A 17,973-nucleotide genomic window follows, 5' to 3' on the forward strand; every position below is an offset into this window, starting at 1 on the left:
GACCATACTTAAAGAGAGATAATAATGCTTAAAGATTAATTATGAGTAATTAAATCTGTGAAGTTGGCTGTGTTGCCACTAGAGGTCGATCTGTCTGTTCTTCAGTAGCACACTACCAGAATGCTCTTAGGATATAAAACGAGGGCTTATTTCCTATAAGCAAATGCTCTCCTTCAGTCAGATAACAGAAGCATCAGATTTAGCAAATTTCCTGTCACAGTGGGATAAGCACTGCGTGGGGCAAGTCCTGTCACCCCCTCTAACCAAAAGACTGGGATAGAACACTCACCTTCCTAAGCTCAGGGAAGGAAACATCAGTTTCCTCTGGGCAATTAGAGTTTCAGGAATAAAGACCACAGGCAGGAGAGAAGCTGGGGGCAGGGAGAAGCCAAGCTTTCCCAGAATGCAGTGGCTTTATGCTGCCTTACACGTTCTCTCCTCAATAATACATACCCTTCCTGCTGCTCTTCCTGCTGGCACTAGCAGAGGGCTTCTTGGCATCCATGACTGAATCAAACACAGCCGTGCTGGTGGGAGCTATTTCCAATTTGTTCTCTATATGACGTAGCTAGAATTGGAAGATAATGCAAATTAAAACACTGTTTTTTATTTTTAAGCTATATTTTTATTTCCCCCGAACACGACAAGTTTTTCCTTTTTCACAACGAGTCAAATTGCAGGCAAGAGCAACTTCACAAGGCTGACATTGCAAAACTGTATGGTCTTATGGCCAGAAACTACTATTAAGTTTTGTTTAATGAGATTATCTAAATTAGGTTTTGTTGCATAGTTTTGCTCCCTTAAATAGGCTGTTTTGAAAAAATTAATGACATGCCATTCAGAGACTTAATGCTTGGCCTGAATAAAATATTAATTCCACTTGGAAAAAATTCTGTAATACTCCCTTATAAATGGAGCATGATAAAAATTCCACATGTAAAACCCCAAACTGATGCTCAGCTACTGAGAAAAAAGAGGGACATGGCTATGGGAAAGAGCTGAATTCCCTGCAAACCCAAACTGCTTGGCCTCACTGAAGCCAGGTTTTAGACACTACTACATCATCTTATGCACCTAAGTTAATTCCCACAGAAATACAGCAACTGCAATGCTCAGAATGGAAAATTATTAAATATACTGGTGTTGTCCCAGTTTCTGACTGGTTTGAGTAAGCAGAGGAGAGGTATTTTCCCAAGTTTTCAGAAAAAAGTGACATCCCCACTTAGTTAAACAAAAAGGTATTAAGCTTGCTGTGGCAAAAGCTTCTCCTTGTGTGCAGAAAACTTTCCAAGATAAAGCAATGTTCAACATTTACATACTCCAATGGCTTTGTGCTATTCACAGCTTGTTGAAGAGACAATCACTGAGGAAAATATTTTGGTAAAAGCTTTTGGAGCCACTAACTGATTTGAAAATGAGTAAAAAAAAAAACCAAACTAAACAATCCCAAAGGAACAAAAAAGAAAGTAAAAAAAGTACTTACAGCAGCCTTAGTCTGAGAAATAGAAGCCCATGCTGCAGTTAGATCTTCCAGGGCAGAAACAAAGAAATTAATTTCTCATTAGTACATGAAAAACAATGAAATAAAATGTTGCCTCAAAACAATTTTAATTCTCTTGCTAATCAAGTTATTTTCACAACACAGTTCCCACCTGTAAATCTCCTCCATGAAAGACTGTTATCAGTCAAGGCTCATCTTAGCAAAGCTATAAAGCATTTAATGTAATATATTATGAGTTTACTAAGTTAGGTTGAGTGCTATTCAACCCCTGAAATCAAATCCACCACATATAATAGAGGATGTTTAGAAGATAAAATGAAGCTGGTTATCTACCCCAACATAAATACTTTGTATTTTTCTATTATACTACAGTTTAACTACCTTTTTTTTTCCCCTTTCCATTTTCTTCTTCAGTAAACTAAGCATGAATACATGGTCACTGAAAGACTCTACTCAAAACCCAAGCTCCAAAGGGCAGAATTATGAACAGAAATCTTTCTGAACTGTACCTCCTACAAACAAAACAGAAATAATGTTTATGAACAAGCAGGGGGTACTAACCCAAGCCTTGTAATCTAAACAGACAGCACCTACTCCATAAGCAATTGAGCTCAGGAGGATGTAGTAGTGTTTTCCTCTATAAATATTTACTTCCTCAGTTCCCCTCTTTTGTGTCCTAATGGCTCTTACAATCTAATGGTTTATAAAACACAACAACCTCATGTCAGAACCATGGAGAGTAGTAGTAACAGCTGAAAGAAATAATCTCTTCCTCATAATAAAAACCTGCCAATTTCATTTCAGGCAAAACACAACAACACAAAGGACAAGGGTTAGGGAAGCAGCACAGAAACAACTTGGCTTTGACTTCTAGAGATGGTGCTTCTTGTCCACAGAACAGTACAGCTTCAAAAAGGAGGCAATTTTAACAGAAACTGGATATACCACAGGAAATAATCAGCAATAATGTTCTCTTACAGATAAAATAATAATATTTCTCTGCTTTCAAAACAACTTCTGGAGTCCAGTTTTGCCACACTGGAGATCATATGATTGATTTCAAACCACAAGCTTAGCACATGACTCAGCTGCTCTACAGACAAGACCTTTCTTCCTTTCTGGGAAGATTTGTCAGGGAAGTATTGTCATGTTAAAATGTTTCTGCCCCCTCCCTTCCTAAATTAGAGTAATCATAACAGTAAAAAGCTAAACAATTTCTCCAACTAAGGGAGACAAAAGTGCTGTAAAAGTCATCCAAGCAGAGATGCACTGCTGCTTTTCAAGTGTGTTCACCACTCTGGAACTGAGCAACTGTCAGAGGCTCTCCCTCACTTCCTTCAAGAGCCAAGAGTTCCCAATTTCTGCTCCTGCACTGCTCCTCCTCTCCAGCACTTAAAAAAAAATCTGTCTCTGCACCATCTTGGCAACCATATCCCAGGCTGGCAAGTGCTAATGCAGATCAGCAAATACTCCAGAGATCAGAGTACAAAACTGCTATCTGCAAAAAGGAAGCCACAGAACACACGCTCTTACTCCCAAACTGAGGCAGGAGAATGCTTTCTGGAGCAATTCCCCAAAGTTTTAAACAACTCATGACAAAATATCTCCCAAAACAAGGCAGCAAAAGAGAAAAGCCTCACCTCTGGTAGAATCCTTGCTTTGGTTATGCCTTGGATTTTGTAGAGGCACCTCATTAGACTTGCTGCTCCACATTGTGTCAATTTACCTAAAAAAAGAAAGAGTCCTGTAAGAATCAAAGAGATATAAAGTAAAAACTAATCTGTCTTGGTCTAAAGAGAACATAACCTTGATCATTATGATGAATGTCTACCTCATCTGATGACTTCAAACCTTCATCATGAACAAGGTCAGATAATCAGCATGAAATCACAGATGTGGTCACAGCTTCCTGCAGAAACCACCTAATTCCATGGATAAAGAAGGGTTTGATTTTGTTCTCTGTCATCAAGCAACATTAACTTGATAAAAGGAGGCCCAGAGGTCGATGCAATTTAGATCAGGGTAACAAGTATTGCAGCAAGCCTGAAGAATTCCACACTGGAACAGTGCACACACAGGCCTAACAGAGACAGCACCACATGGCTTGAACCTAGAAATGCTTGGGGAAAATCCCCAGCTCCACCAGTGACAGAATGAATGTGTCACCAGCCTCTGGAAAAGGAAAAGGGACAGCAAAACTGCATGGCAGGACACCACAGCCAGGAAAAAAAGACAAGGCTGGTGCCACCATTGCTTTCCTGTGAACTTTGAAGTTAAGACTCACAGTGAATCTAAAATTAGTGTGAACTCCCCGCCACTATCACCAAAGCAGTTTTTATAAAGGAAAAAAGGAAAAAAACCCCAAACAACAAAAAAAGAACCTAGACATGCTTACTGAGCTGTCTTCATAACACACTGACAACACTTCTGTTATGGAAAGAAACAATCAGGTGACCACAGAATTCCACAGGAAGTTCTAGACCTCTGAAGGAGTCATAAAAGCACATTTTCCTCTCCTTTCACAAACCCCCAGATGTAATTTTCCTTATTTTTTAATTACTGAAAATTTCTTTTGCTCTTACTTCCCTACACTGTGTGCCACACAAAAAAAGGCAATCAAATATAAAAATCAATCTGCTGGTAAAAGCAGACCAAAATTAACACTATCTACTACTTCCTGAAACAGATTTTTGTCCATATATTTTGTGACAAGGACTTTTATCAAATATGGTTTTAAGGATACTCACAGTGACCAGCAGTAAAGTTTGGTCTCACATTTAGTCATAAATCCTGTATTTATAGCAGTAAGTTATCTCAAAAAATTCCTCTATGCCCCAGGAAAAACTATCAATAATAAGAACACAGGTCTTCAAAAGAACTTTAGTTGTGACTTTCTTTGATGAGTTCAAGTAAGTGTTTGAAAGAGTAAGGAAAAGGCATGTAAGCTTATATATGTAGGTACAGAAACACAAGTCCACAATAATTCAGAAATTCTAGAAAGGAAGGTGGGTGTGTTAGTTTTTAAGTATCCAATAGCTATGGGCATTAAGCCAAGTGTAGTTAGAAAATTCTGCTTCCAGGACAGGTGCTGAAGAGCTCATTCATGCAGAACAGCACTTTGTGCCTCACATCATTCCTGCTGTAAATCACAGCACTGCCCTGCCCTGGAAATCATCCAGCTGATCCTCTCCATCACTGAGGAAAAGAGCTGTTGGGCTAGAAATGTAGAAAATAAATATTAATAAAAATGAGGGAATTTTCCATAGAGAACCGCTGAAAATACTGTATCATAGCAGTATCAGTTTCTGGCCAAACACTCATGTAACAAAACCTACTCCATATGTAAATTTAATTGGATGACTTCTGGACAAGCAAACATCTATTAAAGGATTAAGTATCCATCTTCATGTAATTGCTTGGGATTTATTCTTATCATTAGAATTATTAGTATAGATAAGAAAACTTAATCAGGGACTATAATTGTTCTTTTTATTTTACATGCACAAATATATACAGTTTATTTTAGGAAGCCATGCAAATGTAGAATTGCATACACTCCATGTATCTATATGAGAAGTACCAGATTAAACAATCTGAAATTGCTTGTTAATAGCTTTCATCCTGACACTAAAAACTGCAGATATAGAATTGTAACACACTCTGTGTATCCATATGAAAAGTACCAGATTAAACAATCTGAAATTGCTTAATAGCTTCTATCTTGACACTCTAAGCTGCCAGTGCTTTACCTGAGCTGAACAGAACTCATTCAGACAGTGAAACACTTTAGAGAACACCTCATATAGTGCACCCCACACACAGCGTGAGAGACACTGAGTTATTCCCACAGTGTGTGCTGAGGATCACCAGTGGTCAGTAATTCCATCTCAAACCTTCAAAAGTCTCCAGTGCCCCTCAGGAAAAGGCCATTCAAGCTCTCCTCCAAGCTGGGGAGAAATCAGAAAGCATCTTTTTGTACTCATCCTAAGGCACAGCTGCAGTAGCAGCTCCAGGTGTAAAGTTTGAGCCTCTCTGGCTTCAGAGCAGCCCCTGAGATTCACTGAGCAGCTCTGCTCATCCCAGGCTGCTGCTGATTCAAACAGGAGCCACGTCAGAACCCAGCACTCTGGAGCTGTCTACAGTTTCAGGAAGGCAACACTGCAGAATTTTTCACTCCTGATGTAATCATAACTCTGAGGGTTTGGGGTTTAGGTATCCCTCTCCCAAGCCTTTGGAATGGTGGGAGAAATTTATGAGCTTTTCAAAACCTACATACAAATAAATTATGTTGATTCCCATAAACTTTGAATTCCTTCTAAAATACCTTCTCTCTACTGCTACAGCTGACATGAATAAGCAGCACTCTATTAAAAAAAAAAACAAAAACAACAAACCAAATACTTTTACAATGAAATACCCTGCCTGTGCATAAAGTTCAACCAGACAGAGAAGATTCTTTAATGTTACCAAGAGTACAAAAAAGGATGGGGAATAAAAAACAAATCCAAACAGTTACCATATTTGTTTATAGGACTTGCATGCAGGGTAATAGACCAGTCAAACACTAAAATACATTGAAATGAATATTGATCAGAGAATAATACTAAGCAAAAAAATGATATATTTTCCATCAATACAGAAGTTGTCTTGAAGTCCCATGAATAACTTTTAGAAAAAATGCATAAAAAACTAAAATAATTCTGAAATGACTGCTTCAAAGAGATCTTGTTCTGCTAAAGTAAATCACCATCTCTATTTAATGCTGACCTTAAACAGAGACTGAGCTCAAAAGATGAAACACCAAAGAACTTCTGAGAAGACAGCACTGATGGCACAAGGTTATCTGCAGGCTGCATAAGGCTTTGAGAATCTTAAGATTGTTGGAAAAAAGGTGGAAGACTGCAGAACCAATAAAACTAATCTGATGGTTATGGGATTGCTCCCTGGGAGACACAGATATCCCACACAGATCCAGTCAGGGCTGCCTTGCCAAGCCCCTCCTTGGGGGAGTGATTAAGATACAAACACCCTTGTGTTCTGATGTTTCAACCCCACATCAAGTGCCCATCTCATTCTTTATTCACATGCCCAAAAAATAAATAAAAGTACACAAGAGAAGGCACAGCAGAACTGCTACAGATGAGGCCCTAAGAGGAAACACAACAGGAAACAATATACTCCAAACTCCTGGAAGAAACTGCATGGGGGGATGGATACAGGACCTGACAACCACTCTCTCCTCTACAAACACTGCTCCTACAAGAAGACACTGAAGAGAACTGACAGATCACAAAATGCATGAGAAAGCACCAGAAAGGAGGAAATGAAAACAAAGAGAAAACCACTGTCACGTAAGAAAGGAACATGAGAAACCCACACATTTAATACTAAACATACCAAGGATGGCACTGAAAGGTACAACAGACAGCAAATCAAGGGGGCAACATAGTTAACAGCACAACATTTAAAAAAGAGTGGGAAATATGAAAGCATAATATGCTTAGCAAAGATACACAAAAATGTGAAGAGTTTAAAAACGAGACTGGAAAAAGAGAAAGAAAACTGGGAGAGAAGCAGGATATAAAATGGAAGAGAATGAGAAAGCTAGGAAGGTGAGAGAAATGCAATGAACTTTTAAAGAACTGGCACAGAGAGCAGCAAAAAGGAAGAAAAGCAGCTTGTGTATTGGTCCAATTGTGAAGTTTCTCAAAGATCCTTGGTAAGGTTTTTATTTCCTTAGTAGCACAGACTTGGTAAGAAAAAGAAAGAGGAAACTCATAAGTCATGGCACTGAATCAAGGGAACAGGAGAGGAAACAGGAGAGGAAACTGAATTGTGCAGATTCAGAGAAGGAAGACAATGTGAGCAAGAGATCACCCACTGCTGTTTTCACTAACATTTTGTGGTTATGGGGGGGAAAAAAACCAAGTATGCACAGGGAACAGTGTTCCTCAAGACTTTGTTTCTTATAAAAACACAAGGGATACTAAATGAAAGGGATACCACAAAAGGAAATAAGAAAGTTTGCTATGAGTATGGAATGAAACAAGTTATTAACATTGACTTCTATGGGATATTCTCAAATGTTTTATCCACATAGTGACAGATTTTGCTACAAACTGGGTACACAGTGCACAAGGACAACATTTCATGCAGTTTAAGCAAAAATAATGCACCAATGCCAATAAAAGAAGCAATCTTTTCCTTTCTTTATGCCTGGGTGTCTCTTTGCCTGATGCAGGCAGAAAGTCAATGGGCTTATGTGGTAAAGCAAAGTGAACAGGGAGCCTGGTACAGGCTCAAAGGATTCTGCCTGGTTTTTTGTTTTATAAAAAACATATACCATGTCATACTGTAAACAACACCCTCCATGCAAGAACGAGAAGGGATGGAAACACGGGTGAACAGTGGGATCAGTCTCAGTCCTGGCTGCTGCTCCCCAGGAGCAAATGTGTGAAGCTGCTCTCGCCTTTGCCTTGAGGAGAACAGTGGGACTGGGCAAAGCAAGAACCATTCATTCCCTCATTCCCAGTGCAGACAGCACTGGAGCTCAAGGACCAGGGTGTCCCAGTGCCCCCACACCTCACACAGTGCCACTTGTCTGCGCAGGAAACGGGCACAGACACAAATCATTATTTTCTACTGTTTGCAAAAGCATTTTAAGTTTCCGTGAATAAATACAAAGGTGACTTTTGAATCTTAAAGGACCCTCTGGAACTCCTGTCTGTGCAGCTAAAGCTCTGCACTGCTGGCAGGAACAGACAAAGGTGGACAGGCACAGGCAGACCCAGCTGAGCAAATTGTTTTGCTGAGCCAGTCCACTGAAAGTGATGGAAATTATATTTAAAGATGCCAGGAACACTTTCTGTGTCTTCTCAAATACCACAAAATACAATTTATTATGATATGCTTGAGTCTAGAATAAAAATAACATTAACCTACTCGTTTTTCCTGAATCCAAGCCCTTACCAAACTGCATTATCTCACTTAAATGAGAGCTAAAAATATCCATAACACATTGTTCTAAGACTTGTTTTGGTGATGTATATGGGCTTTAAAAATGTTTTTTGGTACAAGAGTGACATATTCTTCCTTTGGCCAGAGCATATTTTGAGCAAACTTTGCCTTTCAACACTATCAGATGCAGGCAATGTACTGACCTTCCTCAGGACTGAGGACAAATTCCAGCACAACAAACAAACCCATGACATGTTTGTCCAAAAAGCTCCACATCTCCAGAATCTACAGCTGGCACTGCAGAATGAGGCAGGTCTTCCCTCCACCTTCTCCCAATGCTCATTTATACAATAAGCTTTCTAATGCAATGCCCAAGGAGCTGCTCTGAGTGATCTAATTTTAAATAATATCCAATATTTTGTCTTGTAATACAAGCAGTATATATACCAGAAGAACTCACATTCCAAATATCATTACTTTGGAAAATAATTAAAACAAAACAAAAGCTTCATAACTAAAATAAATGAAATAAAATTTGATCTGTCTTAAGCTAGATAACAAGAAAACTTTAAGGATACTAAGGCAGTACAAAAAAAGAGCAATCAAGATACACCACACACTTGCAGAGAGAAGAGCACTTAAAAATTGCAAAGCATGTGTCACTACCTCTAGCTTTTAACCAGGAAGATAAATGATATAAACACACATCCATCAAATGTCAAAAAAACCCTGTAGAAAATACAAATATGCTTCCTGAGTTCTATGATTAAATCATTGGCACTAGTCAGCTACTAAATCTGCATCCAAACTATAGTGAAGATTTCTCTATAAATGAAACATTTCTGGATCTGATTCTTTCCAACTGTATGAGAATGGACATTTACCACATTCTTTTGCTATGAAAAGACATGGCAACTTGCAAAAGTGATGAAGAAGTGATAAAAAAATAAAGCTGGCCCTAAAAAGGGACCAGTGGTTCTACTGAAATGGAATGTCTTCCTCTGCTGCACCACGTGCCAGGAGGTTCTCTGAGGAAATCTATTGAAATGAATGTTGTGACAGCTAGTGTAACTTGATTCATTGTTCACGAAGAAATCAGAGTACAAAGGCACAGAGAATGCATCCATTTATTAAGGAGGTGCACACAAGGCTTTGCCTATCCATTCACAAGTTCTGTATTTTCTTTGACTTCAAGGATCTTGGCATTTATGACAGAGAAGAAAATACCTCAGTTCCTAGAACCAGTAAAGTACTCCTGCATTTTCCTTCCTCAGCCTTTAAAACCAGACTTTGTTCACTCGTTCCACCTCCAGTTAGCAGAAACTGCACATTAGAAGATTTCAATTCTTGCAGCCCATAATAAATGCATTCTGCAGAATATGCTCAAATTCTTCAAGCTCTGTCTCATCTCACAAGGAACACCCCACTGTGAAGGAGCCTTCTTAGAACTCACAGGCAATGCCCTCAGCCAGGTACAAGAACCAGACCAATTTTGAGGACAGCAGCTTTCAATGCCTCAACAGAACCATGAGCACAGAAGCAACCTCACCTGCAGCTGTGTCAACTGCAGCATGATTGCTATTTCCTTTCAAAGCAAAGTGCATGAAAACTTCAGGGAAAATGTTCCAAATGCCACTTTCTCACCTTTGATGCCTCTGCTCAGAACTGCACTCAGAAGGAGCATCTAAGAAGTGCCTCAGAAACAAAACAAGGAGTCAGAACAGCCCAAACACAAAAACCTCCCAACAAGCTGAACAGTGACCACCAGTTCTGTTTCTGACCTGGCATTACAAAGGCAGATACCAGGACTCTGCTAAAGGACTTTTTCTTGATCTAGCTAAATGTAGCAATAAGATATTTTCTCATCTTTAAATAACACCATCCCTTTCAAAGTTTTTCTGTTTCAGTTTGAGAACTCCACCTGGTGCATTGCCATGGATGTGACTTAGTGAGAAATACTGCCATCACTGAGAAGTGCTCTTTGGAAGCTAAACCAGCCAGAATTTCTGTTAGCATTCACTAAGTTTCAATTGACCTGGTATAATTGATTAGTTCATTTATTTGCTCTATTCTTTCTCTAGCATATTGACAAAGGTTTCACACTTAGGCATACAAGTAATTTTATTCTCAATGGAGCAGTCCATTAAAGCCTATTATATCATTAGCACAATGATACACATCTATCTTCCAAGCACTTACATCTATGGATGAATTTTACACTTCTGGTGTAATCCAGCCACATGCCTAATATATTGACTGCACTGGGAAAGTTTTCTTTCTGCACTCAACCACCAAAGTCCTTCTGTTTTCATTACTGTATCACTACACCTGATCTTCTATTAACACTCACATTGATTTGAATAGCATGAATTAGTTTCAGTACACCAATAGCAGAGTTAAACATTTCTGCTGCACTGATAAAAAGGTGGCTCTCTGATGTCAGTTTTCAAGATGGAGTTGAGCAGATTTAGCAGCTCCACAGTGATGAAGGAATCCAAATGTTCCTTGCTACCTTCTCTAGCAATCATGTCACTCTGTCATAGATGCAATGCTCACCTGACTGCATCACAGTTCAACTCACTAAACTGGCAGTAAAATAATAACTTTTGTTTTATAGTGACTTTTCTTTCAGTTTATCAGGTTGCTGCCAGGACAGTCAAAGTGGGAGGAAAGAAGCAACAGCAGCACATGACACCATTCATGTTATGTTGTGCAGCTTCACTCACCTCCCAGAGAGGTAATACAGAATAGATCCAGTGCTGTGTGCAGACACTCCTGATTTCAAACCTAACTGGAATCACATTAACAGCACTGCAGCCTTGTCTGAGCACTTTAAAGTCAACGGGACTAAACCCATTAATGACTTTATCCACAAGTCTGCTTGATACAAGGAAACCTTTTTAGCAGAAAGCAGCTGTATGTCTGGTAGAGGGGTGAAAGGAGACACCAAGTTCATCACATCCAAGTGAACAAAACCTTCAGTACAGATGTATCAACTCCAAGATTAGATCCTTATCCATTTAAGGGATGCTTATGCTGGGGTGACAGAAATTGCCAACAAAGTTATTCCAAGACAGAAAAGACATGATCCACATTGGGACTGGTTTATCAGGACAGTGTTCAAACCTGAGCTATGCACCAAAGCTTAGTAAAACAAACCCATGCAAACGAGATGCTCATAATTTTAAAATCACTTTCTCTCAGTCACCACCACACCCAGCCTGGCCAGCCTGCAAGGTGATCCATGCCAATCAGCAACACAGAATCCTACAATGCTTTGGGTTGGAAGGGACTTTGAAGATCATTTAGCTCCAACTCCTGCCCATGGACACGTTCTGCTATCCCAGGTTGCTCTGAGCCCCATCCAATCCAGCCTGGAACACTTCCAGAGAAGGGGCAGCCACAGCTCTGTGAGCTCTGTGCCCCCTCACCACCCTCACAGGGAAGAATTTCTTCCCAATGCCTAAGCTAAACCCAGTCTCAGTTTGAAGCCATTCCCTCTTGTCCTACCTCCACAGTTCCCAACAAAGAGTCCCTCTCTGGTTTCATTGTAGGTCCCTTGAGACACTGAGCATGCTGTGAGGTCTCCATGCAATCTTCTCAGCCTGTCCTCACAGGAGAGGTGCTCCAGTTCTCTTACCAACTTTGTGGCCTCCCCTGGACCTGCTCCAGCAGCTCCATGTCCTTCCTACACTGGGGATACCTGAGCTGTACACAGCACCCCAGGTGAGGCTTCATGAGAGAGGACCAGAGGGGCACAATCACCTCTCTCCAAATGCTGCCCACACTCCTTTGGATGCAGGTGATTTCCACGATGCCCTGGCCCCTTGCAGAAATGTTCCATTACTCCATAAATTAAGTCGCTCTGCTCAGCGGGAGCAGGATACCTTCTGTTTAAATAGCGTCACTCACAGAAACCGAAGCCTTCGACAGTTTACAGTGTTCACGTGGCCACACCCTCAGTTGTATCTAATTATCTCAAGCGTTACCTAATGAAACTGTTGCAGCAACCAGAACTATAGCGAAGAGACAGCAAAACTTATCCCGTCGGCGCAGACAGCCCGACAGAATACTGAGAACTTGCATGCAAAGCTGTGAATCACTTACAGCTCCACACGTCTGATCCATAAACACTTTTGGTGACTGTACTTTGAGTTTTCAAATCAGGAGAACAGTTGAAGCAGCTTAAGATGACACCCCCCCCCCCCCACTCCAGAACCGATCAGTCAAGTGTTATATTTTCAATTTCAAGACAGTGGATTGCTCATCTACACAATGAATTTGACAGATAAACCTCTACCTGCAAACTTACACAACGTGCCAGGAGATGCTCAGCTGCTGAGCTACAGCTTACACCCAGAGACACAAACAATCAGAGAATCAGAAAATCGTCAAGGTTGGAAGGCACCTTTAAGATCACCTCTGAGGATGGTAACTCCACCACCTCCCTGGGCAACCTATTCCAGTGCCTGACCGCCCTAACGATTCCACAAAACCTACACCGACAGCAGGCAATACACCACCCAAAACTGCATCCACAGGAAAAAAAAACCCCAAAACCAACAAACCAAGCCAGTCATACCCGTCTGGAAGCCTTCATGCCTCCGAGAGGCACAGAGAATGGCAGCGATGGAGTCCGAGAGCGCTCGGGGCAGATGCTGCCGGGGATGTCAGCGGGACTTTGAGCGGGCACGCACCGAGCGATGCCGCAATGCCGGGGCAGGACGCCCTGGCACGGCACACGCATTTAGCAGAGCGCACATTTAAACTTTAAAAGCGCCCTCCCGGTGCTCGGGGCGGCTCCGAGGGCAGCGGGGCCACCCCGGGCTGTGGTTCTGTTTGTCCACGGAAACACCCGGGATCGCCGGTTTCCCCCACAACGCGAAAAGACAACAGCGAAACGGAGCACCCCAATCTTCTCCGTTCACCCACCATCCCCCGGTACGCCAAGCAGCGGAAAACAAATTAAAACTAGAAAAAGAAAGAGACTTAACGGGTGAAGCGGATGCCGCGGAGACGCCGGAGCCGGGCGCAGCGGCCGAGCCAAGTGACAGCCGGCAGCTCCTCGGGCCGGGCCCGCCCCGGCCCCACCTCGCCCGACGCCCCGGCGGGGCGGCACCGCCGGCCGAGCGCGGCCTGGGGCGGCGGCGCGGGCCGCTCCCGCCGCCTCCTCACCTGGTGGACGCCCGCTGCGCCGGCGGCAGGTCGCGGCACATCCCGCGGAGGGCGGGCGGAGGGAGGGCGGCCCGAGCCCGGTGCGCGGCCCGTCAGCGGCGGCTCAGCGCCGCCATTACCGGCCCGCAACTGACACGGAGCGGCGGCGGCGGCGGCGCATCGGGAACTCTCGCGAGAACCGGCCCGCCGGCCGCCGACCTTCCCAGCATGGCGCCGGCCCGCCGGGCCCCCTCAGCGCCCGCCGCCATGTTGGGTGCGGCGCGGCCGCCCTGCCCTGCGTCTTTCTCCGGGATTTCCCTCGGAGATTGTCTTGTTCCCCTCACAGCTGTACAGGCCTGACCTGCCGGGGCAGTCCCCTCGCGTTCCTTATGCAGGGCCCTGGGTGTTGGTGCAAGGCCAGGACTTGGCAGTGCTAATTAAACCCGGCGCTGATGCTGGCATTCCTGAAGCGGCTCCAGCCGAAACTAGGGCACCACTTTTTAGTCATTTGTGTTCATAGCCTTCATCTTTAGAAATTTTTTTTTTTTTTTTTTTGAAATGAAAGAGTCTTCAATTACACTCTCCCAAATTTAAATTTAAATAAACATTTGCAGAACTTCAGAGACATGACTGAGTTCCACGGGCTTCATTTCACTTTTATCACTCATTATAAACATGAATTAAGAATTTGTTAGTATACTGACTTCTAATGCATAGATTCCACCCTGAAGATGCATTAAAACCACCCACGCTTCAAAAATAGGTCTAAGATATTATCCAGCGCTAGCAAATTATTTACACTGAAGAAAGAAAGTTATTAGAATAGGAAAAAAGAATTTCTTCCTCCAGTTATTTTGGGAATGCTCCCTTCAGGGCCTGTCTACAACTTCCCCAGTCTGGTTTTCAGTCATTAGTGAGATTGTTTGGTGCCAAATTTCTTGGGGGAGCATGGGGGTGGAGAGTTATCAACCCCAAACACTAAAGGAACATGTTAACTACCATGATAACTATTTTTTTTCTTTATTTTTTTCTTCCTTTTTTTTTTTTTTTTTACTTCACTAGAAAGGATTAATCTATTTGTACATAGCCTCTCCTCTAGAAAATGGCCATCACTTTGCATGTAAGTTATTCCAGTATGAGAACATCATAGGAAAACACCCTAAATACTGAGAGATTTCAGCTATAAAGTTTAGGCAATGCAGAATTTAATCACATTTCAATTACAGGATTCTCATTTAGCCTTAATTTGGGTCTTTTGCATATACAAGCTAATTACAGAGTACATTTTCCTGCATAAACATACCTCCTTTGAAAGGAGAGGTAAACCCGAGATGTCAGTGGTTAAACCTTTGGAAATTATTTTTATTTCCAGCACTGTGCAAATTGGACTGGAAATGGTCAAAGTGCTCCTTGGGCACTTTTAAAATTTATTTTATAATTATTTTGATTTTGCCAGCTGAGGGGAAAAAAATACCTGAACATGGAAAGACAAGCACAGGTCCGGTGGGAAAGAGTGGCAAGTAGTGCCAAATTCCCTCCTGAGTTCTCAAAGAGCAAACTTTGCTGCTCCCAAAAGCAGGAGACTGAAAGTAATAATAATAATAATAATAATAATGGCAATTTCAGTCAATGAAAACAATATTAATGCAATCTATGGGAGCCCTGATTGCAGACTAGGGCAAATGATATTATTATATTCCCCATCATCACATAGTGTTTGCTTAAATTTACTGCTTAATATTGCTGGACTGGCAGCCTATTTAAATTATTCAGCACTTTTGTAATGTACTGCCTCTTTAATTATGCTTTTAAACAGAGTTTCTCTTTTCTGCTTGGAAGCAGTTAGTCTAGTTTCATGCTCCTCCTTCTTTCTCATCTCCACGCAAACTAGGACTTTCTCAAACATGGAAATCATTTTGTTTAAAGGGAATTAAAAGGCAGTGTTTGTATTCTGGTTTTGCTCCTGTTTGTTCTCTGTACCTACCAGTGGAACCTAACTGGTTTGAGAGTGAATCTTTGTCACTTTCAAAGATTCCCTTGCAGTGAAGTGAAAAGCTCTGATGGCCAAACACCCAACACGAGGAGAGAGAGAAAGAAAAAGACATTCTCGTGGAAAACGCAGTCCCCTTGTGGAATTCAGAAATAAAAAAAAGCTTTTACCTGCACACAGCCCCAGGTGGGAGGACAGGGATGGAACCCTCTGCAGCTGGACGAGCTCCCTACAGGGCAGAGCACGGTGGGGAACAGCAGCCCTGGTGCTGGATGGAGACACTCAGTGAGGGAAAAGCAAAGAGCCACATTCTCATCTTTCACTCACTCGCTCATTGCAGCTTTAAGAAAGAGGTTTGGAAAGTTTTCCACTCCACACTGTTCTTGCACACCCCTTCTAAAATTAGAAAGGGGCAGCTGGCTCCTGCAGCCCGGAGCCCCCAGACTCCCTCCCCCCTTTCCCTGACTGACGTGGCTCCCAAGAGCCATGGAGGAATTTGGGGAAGGGTGCTTCCACCTGTTGGACGTGGAATGAGATTTTCCAGGCACACCATTATAAATCCAACTGTCAGGAGCTGACAATAAACCAGGACACAGGACAGCTGTGAGGATTACAGGACACCCCCCCCCTCTCTGCTCTGTACTCCTACAACTTTGCAGTCCAGCTGACAGCAGAAACAATGCATGAAAAATTGTTCTCTTATGAATTAAAGGCATCATTTCAGATTTCTTCCCACAGTTTTCCAACTGTACCACAGGGTCCTAACACAGAATCTGGCAAGTTGTTCATGTTTCATTACACCCCTCCAAAATCAGATTCTTTTTCCCAAATACAGCATGCTGGCCTTTGCACTGCAGGTGGTGCATATAGCTGTGTCCTGTACAGCAAATAATTTTATACCTACCTTAACATGGAGCACTCACCTTACCCTTTGCATTCAGTTTGATCTGGACTTTTTGTTCAAAACAAATACAATTTTCAAAAACAAGCATATGAAAGCCACAACTTATTTTTTAATTTAATTTGCAGAAAGAGTATGATTTTGTTGATGTGGGGAAAAAAAAAGGAGGGGGGGAAATTAATTATTTTTTCCAAACCTGCTTAGCATGCCGCACACTCAGCACAGCATGACTCAGAGCAGGGTGTGAGAGGCAAGGTAGCACCAGCAGGGCAGTGCTTTGTTCTGGGTCCCTTCCACAACAGCCCCTGCTGAAGGCAGTAAGGTGTTTCCATCCTTCAGGTGACAGCAGGAGAGGGGCCACGCTCCCCCTTCCACCTGCAAGGGGCTCTCACCAACTGCAGCTCCATCTGCTCACAGCCCAAGGAGCACTTTGACCATTTCCAGTCCAATTTGCAGAGTGCTGGGAATCTTGTCTGCAGCTTGGTGTGTAGCTGGTTCAGCCCTCCCCCAAAATATCATGTTCTACTCACAAGTTTTTTTGCTAAAGGCCACAGAAGAATGAAAATCCCCTTCTTGGTCTCAAGGCCAGATCTGGTGTCTTTGCTCTGTAAAACCACATTTTTTCTGCCACAAACTAATTTCCTGATCTGCTGACAGTCAGGGTCACTTCAACTTCACAAGTGAGATTTCTCTAGAAGGAGCCAAACTATTTTGCAGTTTGGAAAACCTCAAATGGCTCCGTTTGCCCCAGGCAATGAAATAATTATACAAGGAGGATAGCAATCAGCTGCCTGGGAAGAACACAGACAGACATTACTCTTCACCTCTGGCTGAGTAGGAGTTGCTTGATGAGATCTGCATTAATTACCTGTGGATATTTAATGAGAGCCTTTTAAGGACAAAGCCACAATCAGCTACAAAAGGCCCTGCTGCTTCAAGAGCAGGGAGAGTCTTCTAATCCTGAGCCTTTTCCTCTCCTATGGAAGGACTACATAATCTTGTTTTTAATTTTTTTCAGACTAAGTAGCACAACATATTTAGAACAGCTTTGTAGGCTTTCTCCACAGTTCACAACAACAGAAAGATTTTCCTTTGGCTACAACAACATTAAGTCTTCAGTTTCCAGACACCTTCCTATTTTCTCTTGAACCAGGAATACAGCTCTTTAATACCTACAAGGAAGAGGAGTTTTAGGAACAGAAAATTACCTGTGTTAAATATGTTTTAATTGTATATGTGTGCAATCTTCAACTTTGTCTTCTTTTTTGATGTGGCCAGTCCTGATAATTCTTTTTAAAGTTACTTCTCAGCAAGACTGTCCCTCCAATCAGTTCACAGTGCCCTGGTTTGTTCACCAAAAGTACAGAACATGCAGCAGGGAGTGGAAAAAGGATGAAGTCATCCCTTTTGTCAGCTACTGACTCTTGTATGGGGCTAATGAAACAAGTGAACCATATCTTATCATTCGTT

The 17,973-nt window shown here is 42.2% G+C and overlaps 1 protein-coding gene across 1 annotated transcript in view; it reads right to left on the bottom strand.

Moving 5' to 3' along the window:
• CEP350 (centrosomal protein 350) overlaps positions 1-13,749 on the bottom strand; it is a 69,263-nt gene extending 55,514 nt beyond the window's left edge. The window contains exons 1-4 of the mRNA XM_058808396.1: positions 13,634-13,749; positions 3,142-3,227; positions 1,484-1,527; positions 454-568 (exon numbers count right to left, since the gene is read on the bottom strand). Of these exons, the coding sequence (XP_058664379.1) occupies positions 454-568; positions 1,484-1,527; positions 3,142-3,214 (232 nt within the window). The 5' untranslated portion in view covers positions 3,215-3,227; positions 13,634-13,749. The remainder of the gene's footprint in view (positions 1-453; positions 569-1,483; positions 1,528-3,141; positions 3,228-13,633) is intronic.
• Positions 13,750-17,973: the final 4,224 nt, after the last annotated feature.

The sequence above is a fragment of the Ammospiza caudacuta genome, chromosome 7 (assembly GCF_027887145.1).
Source record: "Ammospiza caudacuta isolate bAmmCau1 chromosome 7, bAmmCau1.pri, whole genome shotgun sequence".
NCBI classification, from domain to species: Eukaryota; Metazoa; Chordata; class Aves; order Passeriformes; family Passerellidae; genus Ammospiza; species Ammospiza caudacuta.